This window comes from Eleutherodactylus coqui, chromosome 2 (assembly GCF_035609145.1).
Source record: "Eleutherodactylus coqui strain aEleCoq1 chromosome 2, aEleCoq1.hap1, whole genome shotgun sequence".
NCBI classification, from domain to species: domain Eukaryota; kingdom Metazoa; phylum Chordata; class Amphibia; order Anura; family Eleutherodactylidae; genus Eleutherodactylus; species Eleutherodactylus coqui.
Window position 1 is genome coordinate 286,533,625 of NC_089838.1, and position 26,743 is coordinate 286,560,367.

Genomic DNA, 26,743 nt, shown 5'->3' on the forward strand with positions numbered 1-26,743 from the left:
CAGCCGAGCAGAGCCTCAGCGCAGGGGGATTGCTGCAGCACAGAGGTGCCGGCTACAAGGGGACATGCAAGGGGGGTGGCTGCTCCGGGGAAACTCCTAGCAGCAGCGTCTGTATATAATGATGCACAGTTAGGGTGAGTTTTGATCTTAGGCTTAGATTATTAACTGTAACTGCTTCCATGTTACCCCTGTAACATGCAAGTATTTACAGCTAAGCTATAAGTCTTAGCAGCATTTATGTTTTTTTTTCCTTTTACATATAAAAGCAGAATCGATACATTGAAAACTATATATCTAATTGTTTGATTTCTATGCTTCTATTGTTTTCCAAGACACTGCAGACTGGAGGACCTAAATCTTAACAAATTCTGTCAGTGTAAACTTATAACTCCACCCCTAGCCCTGCTCCCCTGTTGTGAATGTGCATTAACTGCCTTTCCACTGAGCTATTACAGAGGGCTGTATGATAGTGCTGAGGTCATGGTGGAGAGCAAAGCAGAGGAAGCTACTATTACAGGAGGGCTGTAATTCACTGCAGGTGAATTTTCTGCTATTAGCAGCAGCATGGGACCAGCAGAGAGGAGATAGACAGAGGTGTAGTATTGAGTGGGTGTGGTTATGCTACACAGCCTCTGAGAGAGAAGGAGGAGCAAAGCTTGTGCACATTCCTGAGAGAGACCAGCTGATCAGTGCTGGCAACACCTCCTGAACCAGAAATGTGAACTGCAAACCAAGTATGAGGCTTTTTAAAATGCATCGAAAGGAAAACTGAATGCAAAAAAAAAAATATATATATATATTGTCGTCTATAGGGACTTAGTAAGATCTTTAAGGTCACATTTACCCTAACTTTACAGGCCAACCAGCTTTTCCTTTTTCACCTTGCCAAAACCAGTCCGGGAGTTGCCTTAACAAATGTTCTGCATCAATATAAGCAATAGAAGACAAAAAGTTTAAAATATCATGCACAGATTTATTGTTGCACATGCACATATTACATAGCATCACATTCCCATGTAGAACAGTACACATACAGCAAGTGCTCTATGATCATATACATATCATTAGATGTCCAAAGCATGAAATTATTTCCTTGTGTTTTCAATGGCTCATCTAAAATTCTATATTACTCTCAAAATATCCAAAATATTGTATATCACATTCATTCACAATCATCCACAGTGTGCCTTTCAGCGATATCACATACAAGGTTCATGAATGCGGCAGACATCTGCTGGCTTCTAGCTGCCAAGACGCTCTGAAAGATGGATAGTACATAGTGCTGAGCCAAGCCTCACAGCGTAATATACCAGAACAGATGATGGAATGAATATCATGACTGCAGCCCTTTAAAGCCACCTAAGTGCAATAATATTTCATTAGCTCCAAATTATGACCAATCTATAATGTTAAGTATGTGTATGCACTATATCCAGTGCCTTCAGGCCTATGGTAATATACTAGAACCCATAAGTCCTGGTGCTAGACCTGGTGCCATATTCCCACCCCTTATAACACCTATCACAGAATTAGCAATCACTGACTCTTACTAATGTAGAAAAAGTCCCAAAATTGGCAAATAGGCCATGCTGGTGATTCTGCAGTTATAAGGCAAGGGAGGGGGAAAAAAACGATGCGCCTGTGATCCCCTGGTGCGTTATAGGAAAGGTGCATATGGTCCATTGAAGCTTGTCCACATTACTTAGAAAAAGTTAATTAATAACACAGGGTGTAGTATGGAATGGCATAACTGGTGACCAGACGATTTTCCGCGTTTCTTTTGGTAGCACGGTGCCTATTCAGCTTTAAAGGGGCTATGTCTCTTATAAAACCCATTTTCGTAGACCCCTATTACGGAATTCAGAGTTAATAGAGGTGGGTTCTCTGTTCAGGATCCCCCTCTCTTGACCAGAGTGGAGAACCGTTCTCACTCTAGAAGACCTGTCCTCTTCTGCATTACACAGACAACCTATTGATTTCAATGGGCATTGTGTAATGCTTCATTTCCACTGTGGGGGCGCTGCAGGAGAGATGAACACTTACTGTCAAGTTTTTCTACAAATCACCATTGATTTCTGGGAGGGACAGCAGGGGTGCATTTTGTGATCTGCTAGTAATAGACGCTTCTAAAAAAGTAGGGATTGTCCAAAGAACCTTTTTAAGATTAAAGTGACCCTCCGATTTTAGGACAAAATTCTGTCCCGGGATAAGAGGAACAGGAGGGTATAGTACTTGCAGTTGCTCTTCTCTGCCCTTCTATCCCCAGTTTTGGGACCCATTTTCAGTTGTCAAAGATGTCTGCAGCAATTTTCTATCTACCTAATGCGCTACTCTCAGATTGGGTAGTCCTGATCACATGAGCAACTCTGGCCAGAGAGCAGGTATAGTGCATTAGGAGTCTAACCCTACCTCTAAGATTGCGTCGGCCATCTTGAATTAGGATGGATGGCCAAAGGTTAAATAAAAAAAAATAAAAAAAAGAACCTGGAAGCAGAGGATCAGAGCGGTGGCAGAGAAGAACAACTGCCGGTAATATACCCCGCATCTGGTCCTTGGACGGAATTTTGTCTAGAAACCAGAGTGTTGCTTTAAATGACTTGTCAGTTGAGACAGAGTGCTTACTATGGACACACTGCCTAACTACTGCATTTTATATACAGTATAAATACATAAAATAAGCCAATTATCCTTTACATTACCATCTTATAGGGATAAGCTTAAAGGGGTATTATAGTAATACCAGGTTATCCCCCATCTACAAGAGTGCTTGTACCCCCACCAATCCCAAGAAGTCTTCCCCATTTTCTGTTGTCCTGCTGTTTGCAATCCACTATCATGTGTAGCAAGCTTAGTATTCGGTCAGTAGTTCATTGTCCTACACTTCTCTGCCCTTACTTCCTATGCTGCATTACATGGTCTCTGGTCCAGTCAGCAGGGAGGCAGTATCCCTAACACCATACAGGCATTCTGGCCAAATGGTGAGTAAACCCAACATAATGTGTGTACAGTCACCCCCAAGAGAGGCGGACATTGTATTGATCCTTATCACAGTGTCTGCAGATCTGTAAGCCTGCAGGCTGAGTGCAGGGGAGATAGCACCTCCCATGGTTGCTATGGAAACATCTATGTGTCTTTGGGTACAGGGCTCCTGTAGTAACAAAGACAGAGAGTGGATTGTAGAGAAGCTGGAAGGGAAACCTCTAGTGGCAGCCACTTTAAATGTGATATACAGTGCTAACACAAGCTAATAAATGAGCAGACGTTGTCTGAAAAGTTATTGCCCCTTTAAAGATTGATTTTTTTAAAAAACAATATTGGACTCGCTTCTGTCCTGCACTGATCGGACAGGGATAAAGAGGATTGTACAGCCCTGGCATATATGGCTGCAGAGATCTCCCGATGATCGGGCAGCAAGCTTCACCCATGCACTGCCAGATAATTAAGGCAGTGGTCAGGGGGCTCTGAAACTATCAGACCACCCCACCCCCAGCTCTGGACGATAAGGCGCAGGTACTTTTCAGAAAGATTTTCTGAAAACTGCGTCTTACAGTCAGAAAAATATGATAATCTGCAGTGTTTTTAATATTTATAAAAATAGCTTTTTCATCATTTTTACCTCCATGTGCCCTTTTTGGGGGTGCTGCTAGTCTGTGCTGCTGGGGGGAGACGCTTAGCAGAATCAAGTCTCCTTCCCTGTCTACCAGCTGACAACATAGTCCCTTCTTATTTTCTGTGCTGAAAAAGACTTCTCAGCTATACTTCCATGTATGATAAAGGTTCTTTTCCTTCTGACAAGTAGAAAGCCATTTCTTTTCGCTGCCCTACAGTGAACAGAGGTTCACAATGTAGAGATCTGGTTGTGGGGAGAGTGACTGAGCAGGTGTGTCCTCTTGCACTCAGCTTATTAGGTGGTCGTGCACATTATTATACATTGTGAACACCAGGTGGCACTATCTTATGTAAATAAATGTCATAACTCTTCACTGGATTGTTTTTTTAACAGCATGTAAATGGCAAAAACTGTTCTCTTTTTAGGCTCTAAACAGTGAATATGATATTTAATGTCAAGATGACCTGTTTGAAGCACCATTATGCCAGAAGAATGGTGCTTTAAATAAATTATATGGTCACTTTAAAAGAAACGCAGTGAACGTACAGACCTCTCCTGCCTAAGCCAACAATTAATGTAGAGGACAAAAACATATGTCACAAATACAAGAGTATTATTTTAGTTTCATTTATACGAAACTGGAAACCCTTGTTAACCTTAAGAGGAGTGCCTAAAGTGGCAGACACCAAAGGACAATAGCATCAACTCATGTATATCATCATATACTTTATTATACTTGCTCGTTTCTGAACCTATAACCTGTAATGCACAGAGAACAATGGATGAAATCTGGCATCAAAAATAGAAGTTATGATACTTTATTTAATCCATTAAAATGGCAACTTTACAACTTCCTACATGTTTCAAGCGATGACACTTTTCCTCATTCTTAGGCCAGTTTCAGAAAAGCATATTGTCACGTCTAACAAAGATCCCTTATATGAAAGTGGCTTTGATCAGCATTTGCCTCCATATTTGCCATTAGCTTTTTAAATAAATACAGATCCATATCTGCCCAACAGAAAATAATACCAATGAATGCAAACAGAGAAGCAAAAAAACAGCACACTCTGCATGTGTAAAACACTGGCATGCAACATACGGCCATGTGAATAGATACATAGATTTACAATAGCTCCATATTACGATTTCCAGAACACGGCCCGAATATAGAGCAAAATTACTCTCTGAAAGTGGCCTTATGAGTAAGAGTGTCATGGCTCGAAACGCGTAGGTTGTTGTAAAGTTGCCTTTTTAATGGATTACATAAAGTATCAAGTTTATCCATTCTTCTCTGTGTAAGTTGTGCTTAAAGCTCTTCCGGTGTACAGCTAATTCTCGCACCAGGGAAGTAACACTTGGACTATTATACAGGGAAAGTCGATCTACAGGTTTGGTAAGCTGTATTTTTTTCCCTTTCTTTGGATATAACCTGTAATTGTGCCCTCATTTATATTTTAAAACCATTTTGCAAAAACAATCCGCGCTCAAAAATTTTTTGTGGCACTCAATCTATAAAACACAAGTTACCAAATCACACAATGTCACAAACACGGAGGAAAATGAACAGAGTTGTATCCTGTGTAGTAATATACATTATATGCTTCCCTAGTAATGAACGAGCAATCAGCAGGAACCTCCATGAAGGTAAGCAAAGTATAACATGGAATTTTGGATACAACGCTCTAGTAACCTAACACATTCGCTAAAAACCTCGTTGCTCCTCCCACGCTTACAAAAATAAATAATTGTTGAAAAATAAAATCTATCCCTTTCCCCTCCATTCACATTCTACATGTCCACTTTACTGTCTCCTCTTATAAATAGGCTATTTACAGAGTGGGCGACGCGAAAGTAGCCTGACACCGCACTCCTATGAAAGCTGTCTACAGAAAAATGGGTCTTTGTTGTCATAGCAGCCAATCACAGCGCTGCTTTCATTTCTTATACTACTGAGGAAAAATGAACACTGCGCTGTGATTGGTTGCTACGGGCAACAAAGACAGATTTTCTTTTAACCGGCTTTCATAAGAATGCGGTGCCGAGATACTTTCCCATGGCCCACCATGCATTTGGACTACAACAAAATGGCTTCTGATGCCTTAAAAGTGCTAAAAACGCCCGTACACAGGCAAACTCTGGATAAAATGTGAACATATACCCGATTCAGCATAAAGTCGAATCACCAGGAGCCTATCAGAATGCCTGGTGGGTGACCAAGCAAGAGAAATGGGCTAGTGAATCATTTAGGTGTAGGCTATCTGTATAGGTAGCAAGGAGAGGGGCGACTACCAGACATGACTGGTGCCTCTTTAACTTAGGGAAACAATAGAACTGGATATCAGTCGCTTGATTTTTGCTGTCACTGTTGCAACTGTACTAATGAGTGCGTGGTGTCGCAGGTAAACTTTGGTAATATCAGCAAAATTGTGTGGCCAATTAAAGGGGTTTTCCAGAAAATTTTTATTTTCTGGATAGGTCATCTACAGTTGATTGCTGATCAGTTGGGGTCTTGAGGAGCGGACCCCAGCCAGTTTGGGCACCTGTTGTTACTAATAAAATACAGAGGTAGATAGCTCTAATCCCTGTGTTATATAATAGGTCACCAGTGCTGACTGCACAGGGGTTACCTGCCTTCCAATTGCATCATTAGTGGCCCATTCGAAGGGTGGAGCCCTGTTTAATCATGCAGTGGACAGACTTGATCACAGCAATCATAGCCCTAAACAGCTGGGATCAGAGGGTCTCCGATCCTGGCTGTTAGAACAGTAACTAGGCTGTGAGACAACCAAGCACATGCTCTAGGGCGGCAAGAGACATATGACAATGCCAGAGCTGCAGAATAAGGCCAGTTACAGGGGTTTTCCATCACATGGGTGTATTTTCTGTCCATATTGTTCACTGACTTATTGAATTAAATGTTTGTTTTTTTTATAAAGCCAACCAATTCATGCATGGAAAGGAAAAAAAAAACAAAAAACAAGCAGTCAATGTGCATTAGCATCCATATTTACTGCGGTTTTTGTGCGCAACCTGTTTTCTGTTGCCTTCTTGCATTATTTTTGTGTGCGTGAAGACGGAGCAATATAGGGTATGCTGCGTTACGGACTAAATACGGACAGAAAATACGCCTCTGTGAATGGGCCCTTACAGTGATATAAATGCAGGTCCTAGAGGTGGGACCCGCAGCTATCTTTATTTAGGCCCTCCACCACAACTGACCCTACCGTATACGATGGCCAAGATCACAGAAGCAGCCAGGTAGGCTTTGCTACGCTGCTTACATAACCTCCATAGAAGTCATCAGAAGTTATGCGAACCGTGCAGCAGAGTAACCCATGTACGCAGTTATCCATAGCTCCCACTGACTTCTATTAGACCAGCTTGGCTCTTTCTGTGCTCCTGGCCACATTATAGAGAGACGAGTTCCTATTGCAGCCATATTTGGCCAGGTTGGGAACACCCCTTTAATAACCGCCATAAAAAGGTGCATTGGCAGTCATTAAGCTGTTAATCAATGCAGAATTTTGCACCCATTACATTAGAACAAAATTAAAACAAGCCAAAAATGCTTTGATTTATTGTGCATTTTAGACCCTTTCAGGCCTTTTTTTGCCATACCTGCCAAACGGGCACTCTTCTGTTAAAAAGGGGGCATGGTCTAAATTCTTCCCAAAAAATTGGGCCAATTTGCGCCAAAATTGTGGAGCAATTTTTGACAAACTAAATTAACTAAAATGTGGTCGGAACTTGGACTAGATAGTCTTAAAATGTGACAGCTTTATCGTTCACCAATCGATCTGGCACATTGTAAGACTGTCTAGTCTACGTTTGCACCGTCTAACTTATTAGTAAATAGGCCCCATTGACTATAAGCATCAGCGGTGTAGACTTGCCTGAAATCGGCACCACATATTCACATTACAGAGAAGGAAGCATCATCTCGGACCCGGGTCCCTAGGACTCATCCTGGATAATCATCAGGGGGATGCTCGACGGATGAGCTAACATTTATCTACTTGTTGCTGGTGGCCAGCGAGATGTAAGCCAGATGTGCATGGAATATTCATGGCTCAGACATTAACAGCAAGCAGACGATCACGAGAGCGGTGGAAAATTTTAGAAACTGGTCTCGGAATCACAAACTATTTAAAGATCAGAGCTGATCTACATCACAGAAATAGGAGATTATTCCGTCCTCACGCCATCACCCTGACTGATGTATATGTGCCGTATAGGACTTCTGCATTATTGATCAGCCTGGATGAAAAGCCCTGAGCATTTTACATTCTCATACCGGGCGTGCAGCTCAGTTTTTACACCTGATCTATAGACTACGCCCTAGAAAAGCAGTAACCAAACATCATCCATTACCGCCGTCTACATTCCTCAGTGTTTGTTCGTCAAATGCAGACACGGACATTGAGAAAATTGTTGAGCAAATTAACTCAACAGCTGGTTTTCAATGCCATCCAGTATTACCCACTGTGCCCGCTCTCAAATCAGCCTATCCTCCTGCACCTGCTGCTCGCAGACCCCCGTGAAACAGATCCCCCCTGTCTGTGCATCGCTCCCCTCGTGATTTTCAATCCGTTGCTCAGCAGGGTGGTGCGTCCAGATCTCAAGGGGCAAATCCTTGGGCAAAGGACGTTCTTTCAGATGGGTATCCAGCTGGCGGAAAAGCTCTTTGGGCTTTTTCTTGGCAAGAACTTCAAGCTCTATAAGAGGAAAATAGAAATAAATCATAGTGAATTGGTGACTTCCCATTCGTCACTTTAATGGGGTTTTCTCCAATGGGGCTGGACAATTGATGACCCATTCTCAGGATTGGTATTGCAGGCACAGCTCCCATTCTCTTCAATGGGAATGTAGCTTCAGTACCATCTCAGGCCACTGCAGAGTGTATGGAGCTGTAGGTTTCTGGTGCAATGCACTAACACAGCAGGCAGAGAAACAGCTGATCAGCAGGGGTCCGGAGGGAGGGACACCCACTAATTAGCTCTTAATGACCTGTTCTGAGGATTGATAATCAATTCACCAGTTCTGGAATATTCCTTTAGCAACATTTCCTGATCAATAAACACATTACATAAATTTGCACACCCTTAAAAGAAAGAAAAAAAATGATATATTTCATATCTATCTATATCTGTATACATACAAACATTATTGCGTTCCGTGGTACCACAAGATTTCCGCTTCTTTGTCATTTGACGATCTCCGCCTTTGATGATGCCATATGCGAATTAGCCCATCATCCAGCATGTTGATCATGAGTGAGTGCATTGCATTTATTATATATGTTGTTTCTGTCTTATATGTTATTTGTATTGCTTGAAAAAGGCGTTATACGCCGAAACATGTTGCAATATAGAACATTATAGCTATATCTGATTACTCTGCCTGATATCCCCGGACCTGGTGAGCGCGGAGTGTTCAGTTTTTCTACTTGAAATTCCTATTTGTGGCGAGGCTTCACTGTTGGTGAAGCTACTTACACTATTTGTACACTTTTCTCAAATATCTTTCTCTGTTATCGGTATACCCAGGATGCATGGGACGCGATTTCATTCTCTGAAGAGCATCTGAAAGTGATCTTGGGCCCATGTCAGAAGCTTTGCTTCTTCTGCCATGACCGCCAAGCTGCGGGTCCCTCCTTGGTGATTTATGTATGCAACGGCCATTGCACTGTCGGTTTGGGCCAGGAGGGGCACAAAGTGCTGCAGTGACAAAAGAATGGCCCAAAGTTCTAAGAGGTTTATTGGCAGGGTGGACTGCTGTACTGTCCAAGTCCCCTGCACTGTTCGTTTCTGCAGCGTACACCCCCAGCTAAGTAAACTGGTGTCCGTTGTGAGAACCTGGCAATGCAGCATCAGGGGTGGCCCAGAATGATCTGCAAGAGTCCAGCCACTAAAGAAGATCATGTTGAAGCTGTCGAGGTAGTTGGAGATTACGATTGAGAGAGTTCGCTGATTTGTCCCACCAGGAAGGAATTGCCTACTGGAGAGACCATGTATGAAACTGCCCGGATGGGATGGCTTCAAAGGATAAGACCATCAGTCCCAGTACTCTTATGCAGCGGTGAATGGTCACTGGAGACTGGGTCTGCAGTGAGCGCACCTTTGACTGAAGGAAATGTTTTTTCTGGGATGGGAGCAGGACTCGGCCCAGGTCGTGTCGAATTAAAGACCCAGAAAGATCAGACGTGGAGTCGGTAAGAGGCAGGATAATCCACCCGAAACGAGACAAAGTGTCCAGTGTGATGTGGAGACTGTGGAGATTGTGCAACAGAGTCGGAGCTTTCACCAAAAGGTCGTCGAATTAGGGAATGGCCACTATCGCCTTGAAATGGAGAAGAGCCATGGCCAACCTGAATGGAAGAGCCGTGAACTCGTAATGATCCAAGTGGATGGAAAAGTGAAGGAATCTTGTGCACTCGACATACAGAGACACAAAGATGTGTGCTTGATTTCTATAGAGCTTATTGGCATGGTTCTAGGGTATTTATGTCTAATTGTAGTGTCGTTTTTCACTTGGTGCAGATTCACTTTTAACCCATTACTTTCCTAATACAGTTTCTATTTGTGATGGGGCATTCTGTTCTCACCATTCCACACAGAGGGGCTTTTATAATTCAATAAAGCTTTTATATTAATTCTCGGTTTACATTTGCTGTAATTTTTTCACTGCTTTTCATCTATCTATAGACACACACACACGTATTATATATACTCACACATGCATACATATACACACATATGTGAATATATATAACATATAGGTTGCGTAATCAAATTTGATCCTGTTAATTGCTCATTCAGTGTTATTTGATATCTATTCCCCTTAGTTCTGAGGAGTTTCCATGATTTCTATATATTTTCATATCAGTTTTCCCAGTTATGGAGAAAAATCTAGGTTTTTATTTATTTTTTTTTAGCCCTTTTTGACACATAGGAGGTTGTGGAACATCACCCTATTTTCATATATACATTGTCTTTATATTCACTTTGCTTTCCCTGCTTACGATTTTTTAACTCTTTAAACTTTAACTTTACTTTTTTTTTTTTAATCATTTTGTTAATAAAACTCTTTTTCTAATTATACTTTATATGCTAAATAGAGATGAGCGAGCACACTCGGATAAGTCAGTTACTTGAGCGAGCATTGCTCCTCTCGAGTAACTGCATTCTTGTTCGAGCAGGCTCGGGGAAAGCCGGGGTGGGGGGAGAGACAGAGAGCTCTCTCTCACTCTCTCCCTCGCTAACCCCCGCCGCCCCCCCGAGCCTGCTCGGACAAGAATGCAGTTACTTGAGAAGAGCAATGTTCGCTCAAGTAATTGACTTATCCGAGTGTGCTCGCTCATCTATAATGCTAATCACTGCTAATTGTTCTTGACCCGATTTCTCTACTCCATAGGAAGGAATCTTACTTATCCCTAAGTATATGTTGACCCATGAATTGCTATACACTGTTTGCAAAGTCATCTATTTCATTATGTCCTATAACCACCATGTTCCAAATGTTGGAATGTATGAGGTCTTCATTTTATATTGTAAATGTCATTACCAGAGATGAGCGAGTATACTCACTAAGGCACATTACTCAAGCGAGTAGTGCCTTAGCCGAGTATCTTCCCGTTCGTCTCTAAAGATTTGGGGGCCGGCGCCGGTGACAGGTGAGTTGCGGCGGGGAGCAAGGGGGAGTGTGGGTGGGGGGGGAGAAAGAGGGAGAGCGAGATCTCCCCTCCGTTCCTCCCCGCTCTCCCCGCCCCCCGAATCTTTAGAGACAAGCGGGGAGATACTCGGCTAAGGCACTACTCGCTCGAGTAATGTGCCTTAGCGAGTATACTCGCTCATCTCTAGTCATTACCCTTTTGTTTTTCATTTTCTTTTTTCCTTTCTGCAATTGTCTTCCCTCACCTTGATAATGGTTTCATGTAACAATTAATGTGCCACCACCAGCTAGGCTGAGGAAGGGGCTATCTACCCCTAAACACATTTTGCTGGGTTTTGTCAATAAAAGACAAGTCAAACTTTTCAATTTTGTCTCAAAATTGTCTATATTAGAAGCTTGCGCCGCTACAAGTTTTTTGATTTACGTTACGAATAACAATAGCGAACTATTATAAGCAGCGCTAGAGTCTTGGGTTCAAATCCAACCACAGAAACATCTTTATGGAGTGGTGCCATTTCTGGGGGCAGGAATCCCTTTTTTTTTTTACTTTAATCATGAATATACATGGCATCATAATTAAAGAAGCATGCAGGCTGAGGGCACGTGTAGTACAGCAGCGTCCCCAGGACAGTCCGTGCTGTTCATCACTAGAAATCTGCAACTGGAATGAATCATAGAACTCCCTGGCACATATGGATTTACAAGGAGAAATATGGATTTAGGAGACCGGAGATCTATTTGCATTTCACGTGTTGGGTTGGCAGAAAACAAATGAGGAGAAATGCCGAGACATCCATTTGGTACAAAAAAGGTCATGGGCAGCATAAGTAGTGCAAAACCGGACATCAATTATGATGCATCTTTTACTCCCCCAACAACAAACAGCGACGTTTCGACTTTTTTCAGCTTAAGAAATACCTTTTGCAGAAGGTCGAAACTTCGCTGTTTGTTGTTGGGGGAATAAAAGATGCATCATAATTGATGTCAAGTTATGCACTACTTATGCTGCCCATGACCTTTTTTGTATTGGACATGTAGTTGGATTCAGGGCCAGGATCCTTTATTTTGGGCTTACATCTAGCCACTTCCCTGGATTGAGGTGCTAGGTATGTGCTGCCGATTACATATCTTATATCGGAAGACATGAACATATACAGAGTGACGTATAAAAGAGGTGAAGTCCTGCACCCACCTTTCAGGATAAAGCCAGAATCGCTGATTGTTTTGTTCTGCGTCTTCCACACGTGATAGAGGTGGTAGTACATGGCCACATACAGGTCATTGAGTACAGCAAACACCTGTTGTCTGCGGTTACATTCCCTGTAAGTATAGGAGGGGAATATACACATTCAAAGGAGAATGATAAGGTCTCAGATGTAGACTAGAACAAACTATATATCAGACCAAGGGTCTACTGCATGAAGCAATGCTTCTCACCACAACTGTCATGGCATCACTACTTAATCAGCATCATGACATTATCACAACTGACCGCTTATGGCTTCTGAAACCAGAAAACATCTTATCCCCTGCATAATGATCAAAGTACAGCAAGTCATATAAAAAGATGTAGCAGAGCTGAAGTTCAATATCTTAGATATTTAAGGCATAGCCACAGAATATGCCATAAAGATCATATAGATGCTTGTTCTACCTTTTGGACCCACACCTACCTGTCACACCTGTTGAGGCAGCCACTATGAACGAAATAGGGGCTGGGATTACAGAAACAGATGTGCTCACTGTATAGCACACCGAAGTGGGCCATTTCTGTAATTCCAGCTACCTCTCCATTTACAGTGTCCACCTAAACAGGGAGGAAGAGGAACGGTTAGAGGACCCCCATTCTGGAATCAGATAGGTTTGGGTGCATGAGGTTGCATACATCAGACATTTATAGCATATCTTGTTGACATGCCTTATATATCTAAAATGAGAGTGCCCCTTTATTCCATTAAGGTCCAAGCACCGTGAATTTGTGGCGCTTGGTCCTGTGCTTTAATCCCGGCCGATAGCAAAAAATATGTCGTGGGATTAAAGCCCCTCCTTCTGCAGTGCAGTAACAGTAACAGCCAAGGATCCGAAGGAAGAGGCAGCAGCCACTATGTAGCCATCTCTCTTGCAAGCTACATAGTGTTTAATGACTGCTGGGTGCCCCCTGCCACAGCAGAGCTGCCAGTGACTAATGTTACTACAAGGGGAGGTTTTCCTCTGTAACTGGGGCTCCAATGGGTGCCCCAGCTACAGTGAAAAAGTAGGAAATTAGGAAGAAAAAAAAAAAAACAAAAAAAAAAAAACAGGACAATGTCATCCAGAGGTCTTGTGTAACATCATGGGGAACATAGATGTAAAAAAAAAAAGTTACAAAAACAAATGGGAAAAAAATGATTACAGAATAAAATAAAAATATATAAAAAAGGAAAACAGCCCACCATCGACGCCAACCAAAACTGTTGACATATGTGCCCTGCAATCCGAGACTATACAAAATTATATATCAAAACAAAACGAGGAACCCGTTCCTGTGCTTTATTTTAGCGTAAATATACTAATTTTAAATAATACCAATTATAAAAGTTGTTTGGGTTTTTTTTTAAAGCTTTTAACCCTTTAAAAACCCTGAAAAAATAGGCCTATATCTTATGGGCAAAAAAAAAAAAAAACGCTCCAAAAATAATCTTGGTAGCTGAGGAAAAATAAAAAAAGGGCTGTAAAATCCCCCCCAAAAAGTGTCTGGTCCTTTTGGACCAAAACACTCGTCCTGAAGGGGTTAAGAGAATTAAAAAAAGGATCTATGCAATCCTACATAAAACACATCCATCTCCATGAGTTACAGCAAAAAACAAACTCAGCTCTGCTACAATGATAAATGCTACTCACCGGCTGACTCGCTCCTCTCTCAGAACCTGGATGCAGATTCTTGTGATGTTAAGGGACATAAGACAAAACGGGAAATTCTGGAAGAGAGTTGACAGCATTGTAATATGTGACAGTACGACAAGTGAGGGTTATAGAGCCAACGATACCGCATATATATTTATGGTAGCTTATACGGACCTGTGTGTGGTGCTGCGACAGGCGGAAAATATCGTGGGCTAAAGGCAGTATCTGGGGATCCATCACCATGTGCAGCAGGTGCATGAGACCAAGCAGGCCGGCCGCTCTCAGGTCAGTGCCAGGATCCAGACCTGCAGGGCAAGAGAGTGGGCACCTCACAAATAGACTAACAATCAGTGTGGCAATATAGACAGAAATGAGATACAATACACCGTGGGCATCAGAGCAGTGGTGCAGCCATTGTTGTTTCTCCAGGACCGGAGGGGCGCTTTAGCTTACCTTGAAATCCAAGTTGCTCCCAGTGTAATCCAAATAAGGGACAGTCAAACCTGGCACCAGTCAGCTTCTTGTATATGGTCTGCAGAACTCGAACATGAACTTGTTGACCATTATCAAGTGGACCTAAATACATAGAATAGATAGTGTATATAGGATCACAGCAGAAATAATGTGATTTTACTGTCCATGGCTCAATTTCAGTAAGACGACGAGTGCCGATCAGCATTCGCGTAAAGAGGCTGATGTACGGGGAATGAAGATCAATACAGTTTGGCTCTCATACTCTTTCATTATTGTCGGTAGCATATTTCCAGTTTACACAGAACGACATACTGTCAAAGGTACCTCTACATGGGACAACTGTCAAGCGCATAGGCAAAGACTATTGCTCCTGTGCTTCCGCTCACTCGGATAATACACTGCTGTACTTCTGTACTGCAGTATATTATGTGATTTCTTTGCCAACACTTGCAATGACGGATCTGGAAGCCACCGTTAGATCTCCGGTTGCCATGGCTATCCAACGGCCCTCTGCCTTTCATGGTGGAAGGCTGATGATGTCATAAAGTGAGCACCCTCCCTCTGTTAACTCCATACATGCCGCGATCAACATTGATCCCAACATGTAAGGTGTTAACAGCAGCGATCAGTGTTCTTGCTGACCGCTGTCGTTGCAGCAAGAGTCCGGCTGTCAGTCAAAGACGGCTCCTCCTGCAGATGGTGAAGGCTCAGCTCCTGAGTCCGCACCATCCACATGATATAATTATATCTCTTCCCATCTAGGTCATACATATACGCCCTAAGGCAGAAGGAAGGGGGTTAATCAGTTGCCTTATGAACCCCGATAGGTATACTTACATTGTGCTATGGTCAGCACCAAGTCCCTCTCTGCATGCAGATCTCTTATGAGCCGAGGAGGCCCGAACAGTAGGTGAGTGACGGCAGACAACCCTGAGCGCCTTACATTGGGCTGAATCTTTTTCTGTAAATATAAAGATGAAGAATAACTTATACAAGTGGAAGGAAGAAACGGCTGCTGCTTTCAGTCTTTATAGAACTTTTGCCCATCTAACTGCCTATGTGTGTATCATCAATCTTCTAATATGCTTACATTACATTTTTCTTTCTCGTCCGTGTCATTTGGGGACACAGCTTGGACAGTGGGTATAGCTACTGTCAGTAGGAGGTGGGCACTAAGCAAGAAAAAAAAAAAAAAAAGTAATATCTCCTCCTACCAGCTGTATACTCCTCCTGCAGGCAATAAGCTAGCTAGTTTTATCTTAGTGTCCGTAGGAGGCAGATCTCTTCCTTCCTGATTAGGAAACTTCAGGGCTGACATTAAACGCTCACTGTTTACTCCACCAAGGAAGGTGAACAAACTGGATTTAAGCCTCTCTGTTGACAACCCGACCCTCAGAGGACAAAAAGGCTCGGCCAATGTTAGTTTGACCCTGACCCGCCAGCCACAGTGATGATTTTTCCTGTTCAGGGAGGACTGGATCGCTCATGTCTCCGACACCTGGGTTCGGGAGGTTATCTCGTTGGCCTACACCATAGAATTTTCAGCTTATCCCGCAGATCGCTTCTTTACTTTCAGTGTCTCAGGGAGTAATAGTTCCTGTTCCTCCCTCAGAATGCATCAATAGCTTTTACCTCAACTTGTTTGTGGTGGCCAAACAGAATAGTACTATCAGACCCCTTCTGGACCTTAAGAAATTGAATCACTTTGTTGAAGACCATCACTTCCGCATGGAGTTGTTGAGGTCAGTAAAAGCATCCATGGAACAGAGGAATTCCTGTCTTCCATAGACATCAAGGACGCTTATCTTCATTTCCCAATATGTCGAGCGCACCAACAATTCCTCCACTTTGCCATTCACCCAGCTTACTACGAGTTTGCGGTTCTACACTTCAGGTTGGCCACAACCCCTTGGATTTTCACAAAGGTTCTGGCATCTGTGACAGCTTTCCTCCACTCCAAGGGTATAGTGCCCATTTCCTACCTCAACAACATTTTGGTAAAAGATCCAACTTGGTCAGACTTTCTGTAGTCTCCACATAACTGTGGACACTTTGTCCCAGTTTGGGTGGATTATCGACGACGAGTCTCTTAACATTTGATCTGTCATTCAACACGACTCGAGCCTGAGCTCTGCTCCTGCCACCGAAAGTGCATTCCCCTGAGTCGAAGGTGCGTTCACTGCAGACAGTCTCCAGTGACCATTCGCTAGTGCATTTAAAGGGGTTGTCTCGCGGCGGCAAGTGGGTCTATACACTTCTGTATGGCCATATTAATGCACTTTGTAATGTACATCGTGCATTAATTATGAGCCATACAGAAGTTATTCACTTACCTGCTCCGTTGCTGGTGTCCTCGTCTCCATGGTGCCGTCTAACGCTGTCTTCTCCTTCCTTTAGACGCGCTTGCGCTGTGCGGTCTTCTGCTGTGTTCAATGGAGCCGCTCCGGCGTGCTCGCGCCGGAGAGCTGGTCTGCGCATGCGCAGAAGACCTCGGTGGCGCGAGCACGCCGGAGCGGCTCCATTGAACACAGCAGAAGACCGCACAGCGCAAGCGCGTCTAAAGGAAGAAGACAGCGTTAGACGGCACCATGGAGACGAGGACGCCAGCAACGGAGCAGGTAAGTGTATAACTTCTGTATGGCTCATATTTAATGCACGATGTACCGTATATACCGGCGTATAAGACGACTTTTGAACCCCGAAAAATCTGCTCTGCAGTCGGGGGTCGTCTTATGCGCCGGTAATACATAAAAAAAAAAAAGTGTAAAAAAAAATAATTTATTACTCACCTCCCACGGCGTTCTGTCGTGCTCCGGCAGGATGTCGCTCGCTCCTCGTCCCCGCCGCAGCATAGCTTTCTGAATGCGGGGCTTGAAATCCCCGCTTCCAGAAAGCTAGTACACACGCCGGCAGCCATGACAGCATTGAATGGCTGTGATTGGCTGAAGGCGCACGTGTTAGCAATCACACCCATTCAATGATGTCATTGAATAGTGTGATTGGCTGAAGCCACGTGCGCTTTAGCCAATCACAGCCATTCAATGATGTCATGGCTGCCGGTGTGTGTACTAGCTTTCTGGAAGCGGGGATTTCAAGCCCCGCATTCAGAAAGCTATGCTGCGGCGGGGACGAGGAGCGAGCGACAGCCTGCCGGAGCGAGCGACATCCTGCCGGAGCGAGCGACATCCTGCCGGAGCGCGACAGAACGCCGTGGGAGGTGAGTAATAATTTTTTTTTTTTTCTCCACTGTATACCGGCGTATAAGGTGACAGTTGGGGGGTCGTCTTATACGCCCCGTCGCCTTATACGCCGGTATATACGGTATATTACAAAGTGCATTAATATGGCCATACAGACGTGTATAACCCCACTTGCTCCCGCGAGACAACCCCTTTAAGTTTTGGGGGCTAATGGTCTCATCTTTTGAGACCGTATCATTGGGGCAGTTTTACACACAGTATCTCCGGTGGGACAAATCAACGAACACTCTTGATCAGAGAATCCGACTACCTTAATAGTTTCAATACAATCTTCTCTGGTGAAATCCGTACAGATCATTCTGGGCTGCTCCTTTCTAATGCTGCACTGGCAGGTTCTCACAACGGACACCAATCTACTCGGCTGGGGAGTTACGCTGCAGAAATAACAGCACAGGAGTTCACACTTCTGATAAACGTCTTAGAACTTCAGGCCATTCTTCTGTCACTGCAGCTCTTCGCCTCCCAGGTAACTGGCCCTCCCAACCGAGTCAAAATGGACAACACAATGGCCGTCTCGTACATAAAATCAACAGGAAAGGACCCGCACGGTCATGGCAGAAGCAGTGAAGATCCTGAAATGGGTCAAAGATCACCTTCCAGCGCTCTCGGTGGTTCACATACCAGGGGTGGACAATTGGATAACGGACTTCCTGAGCAGAAACCAGTCGACCAGGGAGAATTGGAGTTGCATCCTAACGTGTTTCTCGAGCTCTAGATCCTTGGCAGCAAGATTGAACCACAAACTTCCAATCTACGTGTCCAAATCTCAAGACCCTCAGGCTCGAGCAGTATACTCGACGCTTTAGTATTTTCTTGGGCCGAATTCCAGTTCCTGTACATCTTCCCTCCTTTTTCTCTCAAATCTTGACTTCTCAAGAAGGTCAAGATGGAGAGTTTGCCTATGATTCTCATTGCACCAGACTGGCCTTGTCTCTCGTTTTATGCAGACTCATTGAGCTGCTTGATGACACTCCATCTTAGAGAACCTCCACCACCCCAGTTTGTCTATGATTTACCAGAGTGACAGTTGAAGCAGTGGCCTTGAGACCTGTGGTTAGCAAGTCCTCCTCTTCCCGATTTTAACATAGTGATACATAGGTCATCCGCAAATACATTAAAGCATGCGGATTTGATTTGCAGACCTTTTGGTCTGTAAAACAAATCCCAGCATGCTCTATTTCACCGCGGATCCTGCATAGATGGCTTCCATTGAAGTAAATGGAAGCTGTCCGATCCGCGGCCCACGGGAAAGCAGGAGTATTCGCCATAAGGAAGAAAGAAGATCCAGTCAGGACACATAAGACCCGCACAGGTAAAATACTATCCTCGGCCGCGGGCAGGGTGATTCCACTGCAGGATCCCACATGCGGAATCCGACCTGCCCATGGACATGAGGCCTTACTCTTTCCACCTTTCAAAGGACTGATCTGGAATGTCCCATGGTCCCAGGCTGTGCCCCCTAATCCAGCGGATGATAAAATAAGATTTTTGTACTTACAGTTAAATCTTTCTAGTTTCATTCATAGGAGAACACAGCACTTACCAAAAGCATTGTTAAAGGTTGGTCATGTTTTTACCATGTTCTCATCCTTGCTGGAGCATTCTCCATGAAGTTGCACATGGTTCTGAGCTCTGTTACATTGTTTAAGGTTTTCTCTAACTGTTTAACCCGTTTTTATCCTGCTTGTTGCTCCTACTGTTTGCATACAAACTGGCTAGCTTGGTGTCTGCAGGAGGAGTATAGCTGGTAGGGGGAGCCGACACTTTTTTTTTTGCTTAGCGTCAGCCTCCTAGTGACAGTAGCTATACCAATGGTCCTAGGTTGCGTCCTCCAATGAACGAGATGAGAAAGAGATTTTATGGGAAGTACAAAAATCTTGTTGTTTTACCCCGGAAAATCATGTTTGAAGTGGCTGCCACTGGGGGTCTCCCTTGCAGCAGCTTTTCAACCCATGCCTGTCATAAGGCATTTGGCTTCTCTAGTAACAAGGGCATGGGGACACTGCTAGTAACTACTTACAACAGAGCGGTGAACATTCACACGCTGCCTTGCAATTAAAGAAGAACTTTGCAAGACAGCATGGAAGATGTGGGACAGCAACTACTGACCAGTACAGTACTGCTTAAGTAGATTGCAAGCAGCAGAGCAGCAGAAAAAAAAAAAATAGGAAAACCTACATGGAAAACTGAATTGTTAGAACTGAAACTGGGTGTAAATAGCAGCAAAGCAGCAGCCCATGAAGACATGGGCTGCTGCTTAAAACTTTTTGAAAATTCTTGGACGCTTAAATATTACAACATTTTTCCATTCAGATGTGCACACTTGTGATTTGCTTTTGTGTATATTAGTAGTCTTCATACCATATATTCTGACAGGTCTGCTGTCTGGAAGTATTGTAGTGCTTCATTGAAGGATATCAAAGGCGTCTGTCCAGGAAGCACCCCAAGAAGCCCTGTATATAAACAAAGGAGAAAAGGAATGTCTCAGTATCAATGAAAGAAGGTATAAAAAAAAAATAAGGATATTTATAAAAATCTGCAAGGGAAGTTTGGGGAAAGGCTGGAATAAACGAACATACTAAAGTAATAATCTAATGTAAGAACCAGGTGTATTTTAGAAAATTTGTTGAAAACTTAGGTATACCCTAACCGCTTAAGGACGCAGCCCCCCCCCCCCCCCCCATTTAAAAAAATCTTTTATTTAGCCATTGACGTAGCTGTTTTAGGGCTTGTTTTTTGCGGGACGAGTTGTATTTTTCAATGGCACCATGTAATGTGCCATATGACGTGCTGAAAAACTTTTTAAAAAAGTCTAAGAGGAGTGCAATGGAAAAAAAAACTAAATTCTGCCATCTTAGGGAGAGGGGGGGGTTGTTTCTACAGTGTACAGAATGCAGCAAAAATGATGTAATGCCTTTATATTATGAGCCAGTATGATTAAATTAAATTAAATTGCTGTACTACTTTTAATATATAAAATATCCCTGGGAAAAAATAAACATATTTTCTGCTGCCATCTTCTGACAGCCATAACTTTTTTCCGTTTTCCTTTTTGGATTTTTATATTTAGAGTGTTGTATTTTAAATTTGGCAAAAGGTTTTGTTTCTTTTACTTTTATTACCTTATATTTTTAAAATAATTATTAATTTTTTAAACAGAGTTTGCCTTTTTTTTTTTTTTTAAAGTCCCTATAGGGACATGAACTTGTGATGATGCAAGTATGATGTAATACTATAGTATTACTTTATACTGCAATCTGACAAGCAGGCAATCAAGCCACACCACAGGCATGGCTTGATAGGCAATCTGCAATGGCAACCCTGGTGGCTTTTTAGAAGGCCCTCGGCTGCCAAGGCGACCTCTTCACAGGGAGCCGCTCAGGACCCCTGAAAAATCGATCGGGACATTTAAATGCTGCTGTCAGAACTTTAAAAGGGATTTAAAGATTAACAGCTCCGATCAGCATATCACAGTGTATGAAGTGGGATCAACCCCGATCCGCCTCCATACGAACCTCCATTAAATAACTGTATGTCATTAAGCGTGAAGGGGTTAAACCCTACTGAAAAAAAAAAACACAAAAACATGCACCCCCAAAGGTGTCCATAGCCTTTAAGCTGTCAGTGGGTAACCCTGACATCAGCTGGACCAGACAACAAAAGATAAAAACCCAGTGTCTATAGTCAGATGTTTGTACATACCTGATTTCTTGCAGTACAGCTCTATAAAAGAAAGCAAAGATACAGTTAAAGTTTACACTAACAGAAGAGAATCCTAACAAGGTGCAGGTAGTCGGAGAGGTAAGGTAGGAGGAGGAAACATGACAACACAATGCAAGAGAATGATGTGAAATTGGAGGTGAATAATGTGCAAAAATACTGTAAATGTCGGTCAATTAGTAAAGCAGGGCATGGAGCTGACTTTCCTCAAGTTCCTCAAGAATTTCTGCCTAGTAACGAGTGCCAATTAAAAATAACGGCATGTTTATTTGTTTGTTAGTCCTGTCCTTGTCTTGGTTTAAGAGTTAATATGTTTGGGCAGCGAAGATCTGCCATAAGAGAGTTGAGAAAAATGAGAACATACTCAATTACTTGTTGCGAAAGCACGTTTATTTACAGTATTTGACAATAATCCATATTACATTGGATTGTGCTCATTTTGGTTAAATGTATGTTTTCTAAATTGAAAATCCGGAATAAAATACTTTTTGAACGAAAAATAACGGCACGTTGATCGGTGCTCATTTAGTGCACAATCACCCTAAATATGGGAATGAGCGATCATTAAAGCAGTCGTTCGTCTCCATACAAGTTTGCGTTATTGTCAGCAGGAAATCCCGTTCACACAGGAAGATTACCGCAAACAAATTCTGTTCTATCATTTTTAGTGAACAAACCAGCATTTACTCATTTGTCAACTTATAACTGCCATTCTACACAGGGCACTGATCAGGAGTGAATATTCTTACAAACATTGGAATGGCTGATTATTGGCTCATGTAGAAGGGCCTTTAGGTTTGGGCACCAATTGTGGGATCAACCCAAGCTGCCAAAGCCAGTGGCGCCCTCTTCTGTAGCCTTGTGCATGGAGATATGGATTTCACGCTGAAAAGCTGCATTTTAGTTCCATTAAACCTCAATAGAGCTCACACACACATCTAATTTCAGCCATGGAAAATACTGAAAATCCAAGATACATTTGCCCAGTGCAAATGATGACAGGGTGAATACTGCCCAATTGTTTCACTCTAGTCCTCCAAATACAAATCCAGGATGCGCTCTACACTATATGCCCTTAATACCACAGGAAATAATAAAATAAATGTACATTACCCACAGGGTCATATAAGCCACTAGGAACTGAAGGGCCAGTGCCTAGGGCGGCTCTTTGCAGGGGGGCAGAAATTTTGCCACCGTCAGCATACAGATTTTTTGGTTAGACATGTTAGTTTGCGTAATTCCACAGACAGTAGACAGCCCTGTTATAGCCTAAGAGGCTATACACAGACATGTTTCACATGGAGAAATGGTCTGCATAAAAAAAACTCATGGCATGTCTATTCCTGCCCATTTCATTGACCAAAAAAATAGGTCATGCCTGTGAATATGCTGTGTTCTTGTATACTGGACAGCACACAGATGTGTCCATATGCTGTCTGATACGAGTTGAACCCAAGTCTCTAGGATGCAACTCACAGTTCTGCTAGTGTTCCCCCAGCCTTACATGCACACAGAACTGGCATCCCACCCCCTATGATCAGTATAGGGTTTACTACTGCAGGACACACTCCGCTATTCACAAAATCAAAGCAGATCTCTCCCATTTATACAATCAGGTTCGCACCTGGTACAAAATGTATTCGCTAGCTATATACACTGAACGATCACTGCTTTAGGAACACCTATTCAATAACGGATTGGTTCATCTTTCTGGGCAATCACAGCATTCAGATTTCACAAGGAACTTCTCAATGCAATCCATGCCTGCTGCAGAAGTTGGGGTACATTTTGCAAATAAGCGGAAGCAGATCTCACGGACCTTTCCAGCATACCCCAGATATATTCAATGGGGATAGAGACAAGCGAGTCTAGGGGCCCAGGCAGTGTGAAGAATTAATGGTCATCTTCCTCCAACCACTCCCTATTGATCCGAGATCGATGACACAGAGCGTTGCCCAGTTGAAAAATGGCACTGTGATCGGGGAAGACTTCCTGAAGATATGGGTGCAGATGGTCAGCTAACTGGTTTCGGTAGTGTTCCCTATTCAAGGATTGTGGTATGATGACTAACAGTCCTAGACCATGCCAGATAAACACTCCCCAGACCATGACACTGCCACGACTGGCCTGCTGAACCCCAATGGTACATCCATGGACACAGCTTCATGCTGCTTACACCAGATGCGGAACAGGCCATCCATATGGTTTAGCAGGAAACAGGACTCGTCACTCCAAATGACCTTCTGTAATGTGTCCAAGATCCATGGACATCTTTCCTCAGCTCTTGCAAGGTCATCAGGGATACTTGTCAGTCCCCGGCTATTGAATTCCAGTCGACTCAAGATAAGCAGCGTCATCATTGTGGAAATTTGTCTAACTTCCCCGATTTTGTATTACTGGGTTGTGCAACGTTCCCAAAATGCCAGACATGCTAACCAATACTCACCTCTAGGATCAACCACACTTGGCCTGCTGCTGTGTGAACTTCTGTCGGATGTCTGTCTACAGTTCAACCAGTCTTAGTACAACTCTTGATACCGTAGTTTAGGAACCTCTAACAAGTGCAAAGGTTTCAGAAATATTGGCACCATGCCACGGACGCCAACAATCTGCCTGCAGTCAACACGCACACTCAAGTCAAAGCGTTTACCCATGACTGCCAAATGTTGCCTTCTGCTGCACAGAGGAGCGGTCAGCATGTTATTGGAGAGCAGATCGTGATGCGGCCATCATGTGGAACCACGTTACTGATCACTAGATGTCAAGTGCCAGCTGTTCCTAATGCAGTGATCATTCAGTGTAGTCAAACTCAAACATTGTCAAGTGATCACAAACTGACCTGTCTGTATATTTTCCAAGGCGTCCCATTCCTGTTCGGCTCTGAGCAAGTCTTCACTTTCTGCAAGCAAAAGAAATGCAAAAAAATGAAGAATACTATAAAAGTAAAAGTGAGCAACTCTATAATGAAGACTAATCTAGGATGAACAGCAATAATGCCAGTCAGCTGCTTCTAAAGCCAGTAAAATATAGTCATGCAAACTCAAAAAGACAAACTCTTGTTGCTTCCTCATGACTACACAGTCCAGCTCTGAGCACCACTGCATGATAAAAGGTTGCCCGAGAAGAGATAAGGAGGCAAAGTCTTGAGAACCTCGCTTGTCAGGTCTGACCTACTGTCCATATTGTGCGAGGAAAGAAGGCTATATTTACACGGGTGATATTCACACACGAGTTCTGTGAGAATGCAAGATGCGCAGATCTAGTGAATGAAGAGAACTCATTATCTTCCGCTGCGAGAGACACCCATTATTTCCTATGGGAGTGTGAAAAAAACTCATTGCATAGCCTTGGATTTTTGCAGTGGATTATGTAGCAGATCCGTGTCAGATTTTTCCACTGCATACAAGTGCCATGTGAACATGCGATACGTGTAAAAGATTTTATCCGCTGACAGGACATATACTGTATAACTATGCATTCAACCCATTAGGAATAAACGAATGGCGGAGTGATGGGACGATGGCTGGGAGGATGGCGACGTACCAGGCTCCTTCTCAGGCTCCTCGCTCTTGCTCACCAGGGTCTGTAAAACACGGTTCTGTTTCACAGCAGAAATCTGAAAGATGGAAAAAGTATTAGTGGTCAGATCTAGAGATGAGCGAGTATAATCGCTAAGGCACATTACTCGAGCGAGTAGTGCCTTAGCCGAGTATCTCCCCGCTCGTCTCTAAAGATTCGGGGGCCGGCGCGGATGACAAGTGAGTTGCGGCGGGGAGCGAGGGAGAGAGAGATCTCCCCTCCGTTTCTCCCCCGCCGCTGCCCGCCCGTCCCCGAATCTTTAGAGACGAGCGGGGAGATACTCGGCTAAGGCACTACTCGCTCGAGTAATGTGCCTTAGCGAGTATACTCACTCATCTCTAGTCAGATCCTTACAGACCACAAAAGGATATATGTCCATGCTTATAGAGCTGAGATGAGGTTTAGGGGGCCAGGGGCCAAACCTATACCCAGACCCTCCACTGACATTAAATGGATCATATCCCAACCATGGGCCCAAATGGAAACTGCACCAGGTATGAGTAGGACATGTCCAGACTAGAATCTCACTCACCATTCACCCCTATTAGAGGTGACAATCCCTGCTGTCACCAAAAACAGCCATCTAAGTGGATGAACTTATCAGCACTCAATGCTGTAATGTGGGTCCAAATAAAACTGCACCATTGGGCGAAGTGTGCAATATGAAACCTTTCATGACCAAGGGTCATTGATGTGCCTGTGTCCAGGTTATAATCTGCATTTCTGGTACTCCCACTTTCAAAATATCATTTTTTTCTTTTTTTAACGATATATCTACAGGAGGACTTGTTTTTTTTGCTAGATGAGTTATAATTTTCATTGATACCATTTAAGGGTGCCATATAATGCATTGAAAAACTTTTTAAAATTTCTAAGCAAGATAAAAATAGGGAAAAAAAACTACAATTATGCCTTTTGTTCAATGTTTTTATTGGAGTCAGTGTAACCAGAAAAAAAAAAAAAGCACAATTCTGACATTACTTTTTTTCTGACAGTTTTTAATGTGCAGGATTAATAATGTGATATTTACTAAATTGGACAGTTACAGATACAATGATACCAATTTTTACATTTTTTTATGTAGCAACTATGAAAATTGCTTTTTTAAACCTTTAATATGTTTTGTAATAATTAAAGTCTTTTCCTTGCTTGTGTCATTGGGGGACACAGCAAAGACTGTGGGGATATAGCTACTGCCACTAGGAGGCAACACTTAGCAAAAAAAATGTTAGCCCCCGCCTGCTGGCTATATCCCTCCTGCCGATCTGAAGAAGCTGAATCGGTTTGTGAGGGTACGACATTTTCGTATGGAGCCTCTGCGTTCCGTCATTGCGTCTATGGAACAAGGGGAGTTTCTCTCATCCATAGACATTAAGGACACGTATCTGCATGTCCCCATTCACCCAGCGCATCAGTAGTATCTGTGTTTTGCAGTCCAGGAAGATCGCTTTCAATTTGTGGCTCCTCCTTTTGGACTGGCCACGGCCCCCAGGGGCTTTACAAAGATTCTGGCGGCGGTTATGGCAGTCCTTCACTCTGGAGG

The 26,743-nt window shown here is 43.3% G+C and overlaps 1 protein-coding gene across 1 annotated transcript in view; it reads right to left on the reverse strand.

The window, feature by feature from the left end:
- Positions 1-971: 971 nt before the first annotated feature.
- Positions 972-26,743, reverse strand: part of ELMOD3 (ELMO domain containing 3) — a 34,125-nt gene continuing 8,353 nt past the window's right edge. The window contains exons 4-13 of the mRNA XM_066593164.1: positions 25,165-25,237; positions 24,461-24,520; positions 21,604-21,624; positions 20,263-20,354; positions 15,479-15,602; positions 14,621-14,743; positions 14,342-14,472; positions 14,165-14,241; positions 12,477-12,604; positions 972-8,328 (exon numbers count right to left, since the gene is read on the reverse strand). Coding sequence (XP_066449261.1) covers positions 8,108-8,328; positions 12,477-12,604; positions 14,165-14,241; positions 14,342-14,472; positions 14,621-14,743; positions 15,479-15,602; positions 20,263-20,354; positions 21,604-21,624; positions 24,461-24,520; positions 25,165-25,237 — 1,050 coding nt within the window. The 3' untranslated portion in view covers positions 972-8,107. The remainder of the gene's footprint in view (positions 8,329-12,476; positions 12,605-14,164; positions 14,242-14,341; positions 14,473-14,620; positions 14,744-15,478; positions 15,603-20,262; positions 20,355-21,603; positions 21,625-24,460; positions 24,521-25,164; positions 25,238-26,743) is intronic.